The following is a 14,076-nucleotide window of genomic DNA, read 5'->3' as shown; positions in this document are numbered from 1 at the left end:
TATCACCACTTCCAAGCTAAAAGAAGCATTATCAAAAATAATGGCATTTCTCATTATCCAAATGCACCAAATTAGAGCTAACCAAATTGAGTTTAATTTAACTCTAGTGTTGGATTTCCTCACTTTTTCTTGGATGTAACCAAAACTTTTGAACTTCTCCAAGGTAAACTCCGAGTCATCTCCCAACCAAGTGTAGATATTTTCCCATACCGCTTTCGAAACTTGACATTGAAAGAAGAGGTGTTCCGAAGATTCCGGATGATTGGAGCAAAATAAACAATCCATAGAGTTGAAGTTAGAGACACCTCTATAGGCCAAAAGGTCTTTTAGAGGAAGTCTATCTATGAAAAATCTCCAACAAAAGATTTTGACCTTTTTTCGGAATCTTAGCCTTCCATATAGCTTCCAACAAATTGATGACATTAGTTGACCAAGCCATGTCTTTTGCATTAGCTACCAAGTTAGATACACTTGCAACCGAGAACACACCATTTGGGTTTAGCTTCCAATGGAAGTCGTCTTCTTCCGTATTGTTCGGAACTATTCCTTCCAGCAACACTTTTAGCTCCCTTACTTGAAGAGCAAAAGCCGTACGAGTACCATTAATGGCGTCATGAGTGAAATTCGGATTCAATTGAGCGAAATCGTCAATTTCGAAGAGACCATTAATGTTCCAATTAAAGGCACCATCATTCCAAGAGAAGACATCACTAACTTTGGAAAGTTTATTGGTTGAAAAATCGAACAAATGCGGGAAGGAAACGCGAAGAGTTTGATGACCCAACCAACAACTATGCCAAAAAAGAATGTTGTTACCTCTTTTGAGTTCACAATTGACCCAATCTTTGAAGCCTTCAACGGAATCCTCCTTTTTAAAATCGTTAAGGATGATGTCTCTCCACCAACTAGAATCATCACGGTTTAAAACTTCCCCGCTAGAAGCTAACACTTTGAATTTCGGATTTTGATATCTCAAGAAAAGAAATCTACTCCAAATGGCTTTGTCCTCCTTCAAAATTCTCCACTTCCATTTGAGAAGGAGGGATCTATTCATATCACCAACATCCCTAATTTCTAACCCACCTTTCTCCTTAGGTTTACAAACATTCTCCCACTTCACCCAATGAATACTTCTTTTGTTCACATTCCCTTTCCACAAGAAATTACTAAGGAGGCCTCTAATCTCTTGAATAACTTTGTTCGGAGCTTTAAAAAAAGAAAGAGTGAAGATTGGGATTGCATTAAGCACCGAACCAATAAGAGTGACCCTTCCACCTATGGAAATATTTCTCCCCTTCCACATCGACAATCTTGCTTTGATGTTAGAAATGACCTCCTTCAACGCTCTCCTCTTGTTAGCGCCTTCACCCACCCACACACCAAGAAATTTAAAAGGAAAAGTTCCTTTTTTGCAAGAAAGGAAAGAGGTTTCCGAGTAAGAAAGCCACTCTCCAATATGAATTCCGAAAAAATTGCTTTTGTGTAAGTTGATTTTCAAACCGGAAACAAGCTCAAAGCCTCTCAACAACACTTTCATGTTCCAAAGATTATCACAAGAAGGTTCTCCAATAATTACCGTGTCTTCCGCAAATTGGAGAATTTCAACATAATCTTCCTCGCCATATTTAAACGGTTTAAAATCCCCCACCTCCACCGATTTCTTCATAAGAGCACTAAGACCTTCCATAGCAATGACAAAGAGAAAAGGGGAAATCGGATCGCCTTGACATAAACCTTTTTGAACTTTGAACTCTTTGGTAGAGCTACCGTTCACCAAAACGGACATATGACTAGTGAAGATACAAGATTCCATCCATTTCAACCATCTTTCCCTGAACCCCATTCTTCCCATAATCCACCTAAGGTAATTCCAAGAAATAGAATCGTAAGCCTTTTCAAAATCCACTTTGAGTAAAAGACACCCCCTCTTTTTCCTTTTTGCCCAATCAAGAATTTCATTTACCATTAGAACCCCATCAATCATACTCCTACCCGAAACAAAAGCGGTTTGATTAGGAGAAACCAATTTATCCAAAACACATCTCATTCTAGCCGCCAAAATCTTTGCTATAATCTTGTATATGCTCCCCACAAGACAAATAGGTCGGTACTCGGACAAGTCTTGCGAATTCTTCTTTTTAGGAATAAGCGCAAGAAAAGAGGAAGTGATAGCTTTGACAAGCATACCTTTTGAGTGGAAATCGTTGCATAACTTCATCAATTCGTCTTTAAGGAGAATCCAAAATCTTTTGAAGAATTCCAAAGAATAACCATCCGGACCCGGACTTTTATTCTCATCACACGACCAAATAGCATCCTTGACCTCTTCTCTGGAGATAGGTTTTTCTAACTCCAAGGAATCCACCATCGATAGCTTAATCAAGTTAATCCCATGTGGCTCCGGTCTAGAACAAACCTCTTCTTTAAAGAAACCTTCAAAATGCTTAAAAATAAATTCTTTAATCTCCATGACCTCTTCCAACCTCCCCCTCCTGGTCTCAATAAAGCATAAAGCATAAAGCATTCCTTCTTCTCCTATCTTTTAAGGAATTATGGAAAAACCGTGTGTTATCGTCCCCTTCGGAAAGCCTGCTGCACCCCAAAATTTGCCCTCTTTATTTGAGCTATAAGTTATCCAAGACATTTATCTCGTCGTTCGAAATTGAAGAAAAAGTAATAAAGAGTTTTCATGGGTTTAGGAAGTGCGGTGTGAAAAATGGTTTAAACAGTGAAAATACGAGAAAATTCGCAAGTCTTAGTGACTCGAATCTTGACTGTTTCGACGATATCTACAACTTTCGTGTTCGGCTCGAAAGCCAATTCTTTGAGGAAGGTTGTCAGATTTGCAAATTACTTGAGATTTCACAATGAAAAATGGTGCTGAATGTAGGGTTTCGGGCCTCAGAAAATTCATATCTCACATTCCGCTCGTCGGATTTGCTCGAAAATTTAACTGGAGCTCCATGCCATCATTGCCTAGATTTCATATGTTCGGACCGAAGGCCAATTATGCACTGAAAACTCCCAGCATTTTGAGGAACGTCGTAGTCTTTCGGTAAAAAGTGTGTTTTCGGGTATGTCGCGCCAAGTTTGAAAATTCATAAATTCTTCGATTTTTATCGTATGAAGTCCATTCCGGCAGCATATTCTCATAAATTTCGTTAGCTTCGATTCTTCGTCACACATGCTTGTTCAGATTTTGAGCCGAAGATGGAGTTTTATCGAGTTCTTTGAGCGGTGCCCACAAAATTCTGCACGGTTGCGCCAGATGAATCGGCGTTTCTCGGCATTCAAACGAACGTATTTTCTTCATCGCTTATCGGATTGAGATGATTCTCGCGGCTACGAATCACGAATTTGGTCATCTTCACAATGGCATTGGTTTCGTTCCGGAATTCAGATCCGAACCGAGTTTCCTTAAAAACGAGCCAAAATAAGACGCACCGAGGGCAATTTGGACATTTCGCGTTGACAATATATAAACTTTTTGCTCTTCACAAATCAAAGGGGAACTTCATAACTTCAATTCACCAAATTTTTCACAAACACTTTCTCTTATTTCTCTCTCAATTTTCAAAGACCAAAACCACAAATCCTATAAAACTTTCATCAACATTCATTAACTTTCATCAAGAATCAAGAGCAATATGGATTGAAGTTCAAGATCTCGAGTTCAGATTAGCTCTCCCCTCCTCTATTCTTGTGCGCCACTCTCTCTTTCTTCTCCGGATTTGCTTTTCGATTTCGTTCGTGTTCGCGTTCGTGTCGGATTCGTGTTCGTGTTCGCGCGTCGGTATAGATCTTCATCCGGTAAGCCTCTGAACCTTGAATTAGGTGCTTAATTGTTGATGTTAACATGATTCGAATGCTAGATCTAGTTGTTGATGATGCTTAATTGATGTTGATGATGATTAAATGTTAGATTCATTGACACTTTGCTTGCAATTGCATGTGGATACAAGTTTGGTGCACTATGTGTTTGATCTAATGCTTGCATGAGTTTATTGTTTAATAATCCATGATGTTGACTTGAAATCTATGTGGATTGATGCCTAATTGTGGTGGTTTGATGTTCATAACGTTGTGCAAGTCGAGTTTAATTCGTGCTTGATCATAATTCTTGATAGATGCATGTTTGAGTTGCTTGGAATGTTGATTGTGCTTTTTTTTTACTCTGTGCTCAGCGTAACCAGTTACGCTTCAGGCCGTAACCGGTTACGAATCCGTGTTTGCCTTGTTGCGCTGATTTTGTACACAGCGTAACCGGTTACGCTCTTGGCCGTAACCGGTTACGAGCTTGTTTTTTGCCTCTACTTTTGCTTCTGTGTACAGCGTAACCGGTTACGCTCCTGGCCGTAACCGGTTATGAACCCGTGTTTTGCCTTCCTTTTGCTTCTGTCTTGACCGTAACCGGTTACGGGTCAGGGCGTAACCGGTTACGGCTGTGTGTTTTGTTCTTAACTTCAAAAATTCATATCTTTTGACTCGTAACTCCGTTTTACGTGTCCTTTATATCGTTGAAAAGCCTGAAAAATGTACTTTCTGATGGATTGTTTTATCTTGCTGAATTTTATGTCCTTCATGATTTTATCTTGGATCGCTTCCGATATGTTTGTTGTGCGCGTTTACTCATGTGTGATTGTCGTTCGTTTTGATGTGTGTTTCGACATGTTTTCATATACTTTTGTGTGTGCAATGGCCATTCTGTTTTGGATACTTGTTTCATATTTCCGCATCTTATATTGTTATCCATTTTCTGTTTAGCATGTAGTACAATAACGCAATTCTGATTGTGATATGTTGTTATCTCTAACTTGTGTGTTAGTGTGCGAAGCTTCTTGACGGTCACCGATCGATGCTTACCATGTGAGTGTCCCGCTTTACTTGCGGGATGTGATTTCATCCATTTGTTTCGTGTTCTTTTCCTGAAGACACGTCTCTTTTACTTTATATCTGCTTGTTTGGTTTGCTTGTTCCTTTTGCAGGTGTATTGTGATTATGCTCGACGCGCATGTCGACCTTTGTATGCTTTCATGGCTAATCGGTGTGCTGACTATTTGCTTTTGCTTTACTAGCTCGCTTGTGGGATCTCAGTTTCCTTGCTCTCTTCGCTTTAGTTTACGGATCATCATCCATTTGGTATTGATTCCGTTTCATTTTATCTCTCCCGCACTTTAGCACTTTCTCGCATCATCCTTTAACATGAGAAGTAGGACCTAGACATGCATCTGGCTAAGTCCTCGAAAGAGACTCTATTTTTATTGGTGTGTTTACATTTGTGCTTTGCGGCAGGGAGCCACGGTGTAATAAGTCCTATATGGCACTCCGTTAAATCCTCATGAAAGGCATGCGGAAAGGGTTAGCAATCAACCCCCGCCTAGTCTCATCGAGTCCGTTCAGTATGCGCACGCTACATGTTGTTTGCTTCTGAACTTGCACAAGATCTTGTTATCGAGTATGTCAGGAAAAGGGTTCATGCAACCGGACCCCCGCATTTCCTATAGCTCGCGTCGCTCGACGTTGACGCTCGGTGTACGCACGCACCATTTTCCTTTCCGATCCGTGACGGCTTGGTTGCTGAGAGGGATCTGCTCCTCTTGTCTATGGCCCGGTCATTTTCGCGAGGTCTGATGCTTGGTTGACTTGGGTGATTCGCTTCCCTTGGCTATGTCGGGACCGCTTTTCTACCATTCGGCCTGTGCTGTTGGTTTTTTTGCTTTACGAGATGAGCTCGTTTGTGTGATATACTTGTTTGCATTCCCTTTTCCTCGTAGGTTGCTAGTTTAGTTTAGACTTGTACCCTTTGTATGATAACATTAGGCAGCAAGCTTTCCCCCTTAGCCTAGGTTTTCCTCATGCATTCTTTAAAAACACAAACCACACTCTTTGATTTTCTTTTCTTAAGAGCTTGTTATTTCCGCTCCATTCCCAAGCCTAAATCTCCAAAGGTCGATCAGCGGAGTGTGAATGTAACTCGTTCACCTAAAAAACACAAAACAAACAGAAACTAGTTAGCCGAGCTACGGTAGCTCTGATTCTGCAAAACAGATACGTAGGCAGCGGGGTAGGACCCGTGCGAGCACAATCCTTTCTTTTCCCTACATTCTGCATTCATTTTAGTCCATATTAGCATAGATTTGTTACACACCCATAGATTTAGACACAGGCGTGGATACCATCGAGTACGATGGGCGCGAGGGGTGCTAACACCTTCCCCTGGCGTAACCGACTCCCTTACCCTTTTCTCTGGTCGTGAGACCGTTGTTTTGTTTTGTGGTTTGCTGGCATTCCCTTCCTTTTCAGGATAAATATGTTAGTGGCGACTCTGTTAATTTTCGCGGTAGTGACAGCTGGCGACTCTGCTAGGGACGTCTCGACCTATTGCGGGTCCGGACTTAGCGAGTCGATCCTAGCACTTGTGTGTTTATCTTTGGGTGCTTTACTGCTTTGCATATTTACCTGTTTGCATTGCATTCTATCTGCGCTTTACTTTTCTGCATCATATTCTGGACTGTCTGGATTTATGTCTGTGGGTGGGTGTTTCAAGAGGTAAAAGACCCAATACCCAGGTCATGAGTGATACCATAGGAACTAGGACTAGAGTGGCCGTGACGGATAGAAGGCGTATGCCTGATTGATCTGATCACGTATCCACGGGCAGAGCTTGGTGGAATGAGGCCATATCGTATGATAACGCCTACATTCGATCCTCTGTTGGCTTTTCGACCTACCTTGGCCTAGATTTACCCGTGAGTGGGCGGGAATCAATCATTGCTTAATAGGTACATTGTTGGTTACCGCTGTTCTTGTTCGAGGGTTATCGCTGTTCTTGTTCAAGGGTTACCGTGGTTCTTGTTCGAGGGTTACTTTGGTTCTTGTTCGAGTGGTTTTGTTCCTGTGATGGTGACTATGGTTCTGATTCTAATGATTATGTCTCGTGATCTATGGGGAGTTCTGAATTGGTGCCGAACATTTGAACTTGGGTCGTGTAACTTTGAGGAAATCCAGACATGTCCGGTGGGAGACATCCAGAGTCCCACCACCTTGCATCATTGCATATTTACTTTTCCAAAAAATGATGCACAAAAAAAATAATAATAACGAGCATTTGCATGTCATGTTTTTCATAGCCATTCAAGAGTTCATTCAAGCTAAAAGATGGACATCTCTTCCAATACTGTCAAAGAGCATACGAGACACACCAGTGCTTACAAGATTCCGGTTATTGATGTTTCGGGGTTGATAAGTTTGAGTTCTCGGTTGAAAGGGGAGGTTCTCCGTGACTTCAATCATGATTATGGCAATTTTCTCTCCATCCTCAATACATCTTTTGATCCGATGGCTTTGATCACCCTGTTTCAAAACTATGATCCACAGTTGAGATGTTTTACATTCCAGGACTCTCAACTGGTCCCAACACTCGAGGAATTTTCTTACATACTCAACATCCGAATTACTGATGATGTACCTTTTGTTCGAGTTCCCAAGGTTGTGAGGTTTGAAAAGATAGCTGAAGCTCTCCATATGGGTATAAAGGAGGTGGAAAGAAATTGGAAATCATCGGGTGGTGTTCCTGGTTTCTATCTTTGCTTTCTGATTAGTAAGGCTGAGGAGGCGGCTAAGAATGAGCGTTGGGTTGATTTTAGTCGTTTGCTTGCTATCATGATCTACGGCATTGTCTTGTTCCCATCAAGGGAGAACTTTGTGAGTTTGTCAGCGATCTATGTCTTCATGAACAAAAACCCCGTGCCTATGTTGCTTGCGGACGCCTATTTTGCGATCCACTCTAGAAATAAGAAGGGAGGATATGTTGTGGGTTCTTGTCTTCCGTTGTTGTACCGTTGGTTCATGCTACATTTGCCGGTGAAAGGACCGTTTGTGCTCAAAAAGAGTTCTCTTCCGTGGTCAGATAGGATTGTTAACCTCACATCTTACGACATCAGGTGGAATTATTGTGTGGGGAAGGTTTGGAACATCATCACTAGTTGCGGTCAATATTCCAATGTTCCTCTCATGGGAACCAGAGGTTGTATTAGTTATAATCCCACGCTCGCCTATCGCCAATTGGGATATGCAATGGAAAGGTCTCAGAAGGATGTAGAAGCATTTGAATCAGTGTACTTTGCCGATGGTAAAGATCCTTTGGAGCTAGAAAAGATAGCGTATGCTTGGACTAGAGTCCATAAGAGAAATCAAACCACTCTAAGCAAGAAGGTTCCTATTGCTATGGGTCCTTATATGGATTGGGTCAAGGCGAGAGTTAAAGATTTTTTGTTTCCATTTGGGAGGTCGGATCCATTGTATGAACAACCTCCTGTGGTCTTGTCTGATACAGTTGCGGCTGAGCTCTATACTCAGGCCAAGGCGGATAATATCAAACTTCAAGCAAAGGACAAAGAGGTTGGCTTGGAAAGTTATTTTCGAAATCAAGAAAAGGCGGAATTGGCTCGTAAGCTCAAGCATGCGCAAGGTGGAGGTTCAAGCATGACACGTGTTCAAAGGCAATCTCATGACTTAATGGAGGAAAGCTTGTACCGAAAACAGCAAGAATGTGTGAAGTTGCGAAGGTCCGAAAACAATAGCAAGAGAAAGGTGCAGGATTCGAAAAAGCAATTGATGGAAGAAAAGGCCAAGTCAGCTTGACTTGAAGAAGAGCTCACAAGACTCCGAGCCCAATGGAGAGGAGATGGAGGAGCTCATTCTGTTATCAGACGATCCTAGTACTGTTGTGGAGTGGATCTATTTTGATATTCTGGACCTATTTTGTATACCTTATGAGTACTTTGTGACATGATTATGTGTTTTGTTTGTACGAACTCAAATTCGCAGTTATGTTGAAATGAAATATGCTCAGTTTGCTGAATTATTCTCGTGTGTGGACTATTGTGCAATTATATTCTATACCAATGTTTCTACGTCCTATCTGAAAGTGGGATGAACTCTTGGATACCTGAAAACTGACAAACATTTCATGCATATCATTCATATATCATACATGTCATACATTTACAGGTTTTGCAGGTCTTATATCTTATGTCTCGCTGTTTTGTTATCAGAAGGTGTTCTAAGACGACAATTCATTCATATCCAACTTGGAGCAATCAGCGAAGACAGATGGAGCAGATACAGGAGCAGATGGCTGAGATGCGAACTCAGTTAACTGAACAGATGAATGCGCATATGGCACAGTTTATGGAGGCGTTGGCTAACGTCACTAGAGGTCAAGAGGATCTACAAGTTCTCGTCGAGAATTCCAGGAGGACTGAGAATGATGGACAGCAGTATGGTTTGTATGATGATGTGTCGGGCCGTATTGATGATCATCATGATGAGAATGAGTCAGGCGTCCTCACTATGTACCTTATAATCCTTTCAACCAGAATCAGGGTTTCCCTCCACCACCTTCGTCTCGTCTGTTGGGGAGGAGAAATGATCAGAATCGTGGTAATCAGGATTTCAACTTCGAGAACGTTGATCAATTGTCAAGGCATAGTGCTGAGGGTGCGCAGGAGGAAGTTGAAAGGTATCGTCTCATTGAGAAACGCTTGAGGGCCGTTGAAGGTAAGGGTGTGTTGGGTATGGATATTAATGATCTAGGTTTGGTGCCAGGCGTGAGGATTCCGCCAAAGTTCAAGGTTCCGACTTTTGACAAGTACAACGGAGCTACCTGCCCAATGACACATGTCAAAGCATATTACCGGAAAATGTATGTGTATTCCGAAGATGAGGGATTTTTGATGCACTTCTTCCAAGATAGCTTGGCTGGAGCTTCTTTGGAGTGGTATGTGCAACTCGAGCGCACTCATATCCATTCATGGAGAGATCTTGTCGAGGCTTTCGTTAAGTACTATCAGTACAATGTTGACATGGCACCGAATAGGACTCAATTGCAGAGTTTGGTTCAGGGGTCCAAAGAATCTTTCAAGGAGTACGCTCAGAAATGGCGTGAGTTAGCTGCAAGAGTTCAGCCGCCAATGACTGAACGCGAGATAATTGATATGTTCGCGAGTACTCTGTTGGGACACTACTATCTGGCTTGTAGTACGTCTGCAACATTTTCCGCAATGGCTAGGTGCGGCCAACGTGTGGAGATGGGCTTGAAAATGGGAAAGATTCAAATAGGTACTTCTCAGGGCATAGCAAGTGGCAAGAGACAATCAGAGGGTTATGCCAGAAAGAAGGAAGGGAATGCAGATGCTGTGTATGGAAAAGGAAACCAAGGAAGAAGTAATCCTCAGGTGAATGCCGTTACTATTCCCGTGCCTCAACAACAACAGCAGCAGGGGCAACATCCTCAGTATCAGAACAATCGATACCCTCCGAGGGCTAGACCTAATAGGCACTTTGATCCAATTCCCATGACGTATGCTCAGCTATTGCAGCACTTACTCAGTATTTAGAAGATCACATTGAAAGATGCTCCGAATGCTCTGGACAGGCAGTCTCCAAGTTATAATGCAAATGCCCGTTGTGCTTTTCACTCTGGTGGTGTTGGGCATGATACTGAGAAGTGTATCGCTCTGAAAAACAAGGTTCAGGACTTGTTAGATCAAAAGGTTATTCAATTCACTCCGACACCGAACATTGTCAATAATCCCATGCCTGCCCATGGCGGAGGTTCGGGTGTGAATGCTATTGAGAATGAAGAGATAAGTGTTGTATATGATGTGGGATGTTTGACTTTTCCTCTCGTGTCTGTGAAACAACATCTGGTTAATAGTGGCATCTTCCCGGGCTGTGGTGTCGACTGTGAGAATTGTAAGAATCAACCTGGGGGTTGTATTGATTTGAAGAGTATGGTTCAGAAATTAATGGACGAAGGTCCTCTCCAGTTCTATAGAAAGAGGAGAAACGCGAGGGTTGCAAACGATGAGGCGGTGGTAATTGACATCCCATATGAACCTGTGGCTCCTATCAGTATTCAGGTGCTTGTTCATATACCTATCGCCATTCCCTATGCAGAGCAATCGGCGGCATTGGTGATCACTGTTCCTGGGCCATATCCATATGAGAGTGAGAAGGCCGTTCCTTGGCATTATGGCTCAGATGTGTATTACTACGGTACGAAGAAAGAGGGTGAGTTGAAAGACAATTTTGTGAAGGCCGCAGTTGCAAATGCCGATAATTTTGCTGGTGCCGGTAGGATTACTCGTAGTGGCAGAGTTTTCTCTCCTCAGCTTGTACAAAACAATGCAGATGCTTCGGCTAAGGCCAAAGTCAAACAAGTGGTGGTTGATAGCCAGAACTCTTCGGTTCAGAATGGGGCACCTGACAGTGCTGTGTCTTCCAAGAACGTGGAGGAGTTGTTGAGAATCATCAAGAAGTCTGATTACAAAGTTGTTGAGCAGTTGGGTCAGACCCAATCAAGGATTTTCATCTTGCAATTGTTGATGTGTTCGGAGGTTCATAGAGACGCTCTCTTGAAAATCCTGAATAATGCTTATGTACCGCACGAAATATCCGTGAACCAGTTAGAGGCGGTGGCCAATAACATTTCAGCTGGAAATGGTTTGGGATTTACTGATCGTGATCTTCCTCCTGAGGGGAGAAACCATAACAAGGCATTGCATATTTCGATGGAGTGTAAGGGGACGACCTTGTCTCGTGTCCTGGTTGATACAGGTTCTTCCTTGAATATGCTTCCCAAATCGGCCCTTATGAGAATTGACTATGCTGGTGTTGAGTTGAGGCCCAGTGAGTTAGTGGTACGCGCTTTTGATGGTTCAAGGAGGTCTGTGTTTGGAGAGGTAGATCTTCCAATCCAAGTTGGTCCTCAGATCTTCACTACAACTTTTTATGTAATGGATATTCAACCTGCTTACTGTTGTCTGTTGGGACGACCCTGGATTCACAAGGTCGGCACTGTGACATCCACTCTTCATCAGAAGTTGAAGTATCCAGTCGATGGTAAAGTGGTGACAGTTTGTGGTGAGGAAGATTACATCGTGAGTCACCTGTCTTCTTTCCGATATGTGGAGATCGAAGTTGAAATACATGAGACGCCATTCCAAGCGTTCGAAGCCGTGAATATTGTGAGAACTCCTCTTTGTGAGATCACGAAACCATAAACGGTTATGTCTTCCCTGAAAGACGCTCAGGTGGTTGTTGAGACTGGAAAGGTGGAAGGATGGGGGCAAGTGATTGATGTGCGTCCCAAATTTGACAAGAATGGTCTTAGTTTCAGCCCTAAGAAGCAGGATGCATCGCCCAAGCCTAGTATCCTCAGCCCGATCAAGTTTGTGAGTGGTGGTATCATTCAGAACGGTCAGGTTAATGCCATTGTCAATGGTGAAGAGGTGGATAGTGACTGTGATTTTGATAGCTGGATTCGTCCAAGTATTCCTGGAGAGATGCCTCGCAACTGGACAATTGAAGACGTCATTCAAGTCACACAAGCTCAGGAGTAAATTTCTTGTTTTTACTTTTCTTATCATGCTATAATTCCAACGCTCTGCCCAAGGCGTAGTGAATCATTTGTAGGGCCATGCAGTTCGCATTTTCAAAGTTAATCATAAAATAAAAGGACGTTTTTGCATTCAAATTTTTTGCTCTTTGTCTTTCTTTTAACTTTTTCCTTTAAATGGCAATGTTTTTGCACACACTTGCACATAGCTTAATAAAAATAAAACTAAAATAAAAACATCAATCATGCAGATGTTCCACCACCACGGATTCCATTAGTAACAGTTCCGCTATTGCTTGTTATGATTTTGACAATCCGATCTACCAAGCCGAGGAGGAAGCTTATGAAGACTGTAATCTACCCGGTGAGTTGACCAGATTGTTGAAACAGGAAGAAAAGAAAGCGATTCAGCCGCATCAGGAGGAAATCGAGATGGTGAATGTTGGCACTAAAGAGCAGGTCAGAGAAGTCAAGATAGGGGCTGCGCTTGAGGATAGTGTGAAGCAGAGGCTTATTGCTATGTTGAAAGAGTATGCGGATATCTTTGCCTGGTCCTACGAGGATATGTCGGGTCTTGATACGGATATTGTGGTACATCGTCTACCTCTCAAGGAAGACAGCCCTCCTGTCAAGCAGAAGCTTCGAAGGACTCGCCCAGATATGTCTGAGAAGATTAAGAAAGAGGTTGAGAAACAGTTTGATGCTGGATTTCTGCAAGTTGTGAATTACCCGCCGTGGGTCGCTAATATTGTTCCTGTGCCTAAGAAGGACAGAAAGGTCAGGATGTGTGTTGATTATAGAGATGTGAACAAGGCGAGTCTGAAGGATGATTTTCCTCTTCCCCATATTGATGTGCTAGTGGATAATACTGCTCCTTTCAAGGTGTTTTCCTTCATGGATGGCTTCTTTGGGTATAATCAGATCAAGATGGCACCAGAAGACATGGAGAAAACAACGTTTATCACACCGTGGGGAACTTTCTGCTATAAAGTCATGCCTTTTGGGTTGAAAAATGCAGGGGTAACATATCAGCGTGCCATGGTGACTCTTTTTCATGACATGATTCACAAAGAGATTGAAGTGTATGTCGATGATATGATTGCAAAGTCTCACACTGAAGAAGAGCACTTGGTTCACTTGTAGAAGTTGTTTGAAAGACTTCGGGAATTCTGACTGAGGTTGAATCCAAACAAATGCACTTTCGGAGTGCGATCTGGAAAGTTGTTGGGCTTTGTGGTTAGCAGAAAAGGTATTGAGGTCGATCCTGCGAAAATAAAAGCCATACAAGAGATGCCTGAGCCGAGAACAGAAAAAGAGGTTCGTGGTTTCTTAGGGAGGTTGAACTACATTTCTAGATTCATCTCTCATCTTACAGCTACTTGTGAACCAATATTCAAATTGCTAATAAAAGATCAGACGGCCGGGTGGAATAATGATTGTCAAAAAGCATTCGAAAAAGTGAAAGAGTACCTGCAGGAACCTCCAATACTAATGCCTCCAGTTCCAGAAAGGCCTTTGATTATGTACCTCACAGTTCTTGAAAATTCCATGGGATGTGTGCTGGGTCAACATGACGAGTCTGGCCGAAAAGAGCATGCAATATACTACCTTAGCAAAAAGTTTACCGACTGTTAATCCCGATACTCACTGCTCGAGAAAACTTGTTGTGCTTT

General features: G+C 42.4%; 2 protein-coding genes across 2 annotated transcripts; both read left to right on the top strand.

Annotated features, from left to right (window-relative positions):
- The first annotated feature begins 7,158 nt into the window (after positions 1-7,158).
- Positions 7,159-8,643, top strand: LOC131637690 (uncharacterized). The gene has a single exon (XM_058908294.1). It carries the CDS (start codon positions 7,159-7,161, stop codon positions 8,641-8,643), a length of 1,485 nt encoding a protein of 494 aa, XP_058764277.1.
- A 471-nt stretch (positions 8,644-9,114) lies between these two features.
- LOC131637689 (uncharacterized) lies at positions 9,115-12,068 on the top strand. The gene is made up of 3 exons (XM_058908292.1): positions 9,115-9,356; positions 9,488-10,363; positions 10,439-12,068. The coding sequence occupies exons 1-3, from the start codon at positions 9,115-9,117 to the stop codon at positions 12,066-12,068; spliced, it is 2,748 nt and encodes a 915-aa protein (XP_058764275.1).
- Positions 12,069-14,076: the final 2,008 nt, after the last annotated feature.

The sequence above is a fragment of the Vicia villosa genome, unplaced genomic scaffold (assembly GCF_029867415.1).
Source record: "Vicia villosa cultivar HV-30 ecotype Madison, WI unplaced genomic scaffold, Vvil1.0 ctg.002073F_1_1, whole genome shotgun sequence".
NCBI classification, from domain to species: Eukaryota; Viridiplantae; Streptophyta; class Magnoliopsida; order Fabales; family Fabaceae; genus Vicia; species Vicia villosa.
Note: the sequence above shows the minus strand (reverse complement) of the source record. Positions and strands in the feature narration are given on the sequence as shown.

Coding starts and splice junctions, on each gene's coding strand:
- LOC131637690 (XM_058908294.1), top strand. CDS start 7,159: ATGGACATCTCTTCCAATACTGTCAAAGAGCATACGAGACACACCAGT.
- LOC131637689 (XM_058908292.1), top strand. CDS start 9,115: ATGGAGCAGATACAGGAGCAGATGGCTGAGATGCGAACTCAGTTAACT. Junction 9,357..9,487: donor GAGTCAGGCGTCCTCACTAT/GTACCTTATAAT, acceptor TCAATTGTCAAG/GCATAGTGCTGAGGGTGCGC. Junction 10,364..10,438: donor TTTGATCCAATTCCCATGAC/GTATGCTCAGCT, acceptor TGCTCTGGACAG/GCAGTCTCCAAGTTATAATG.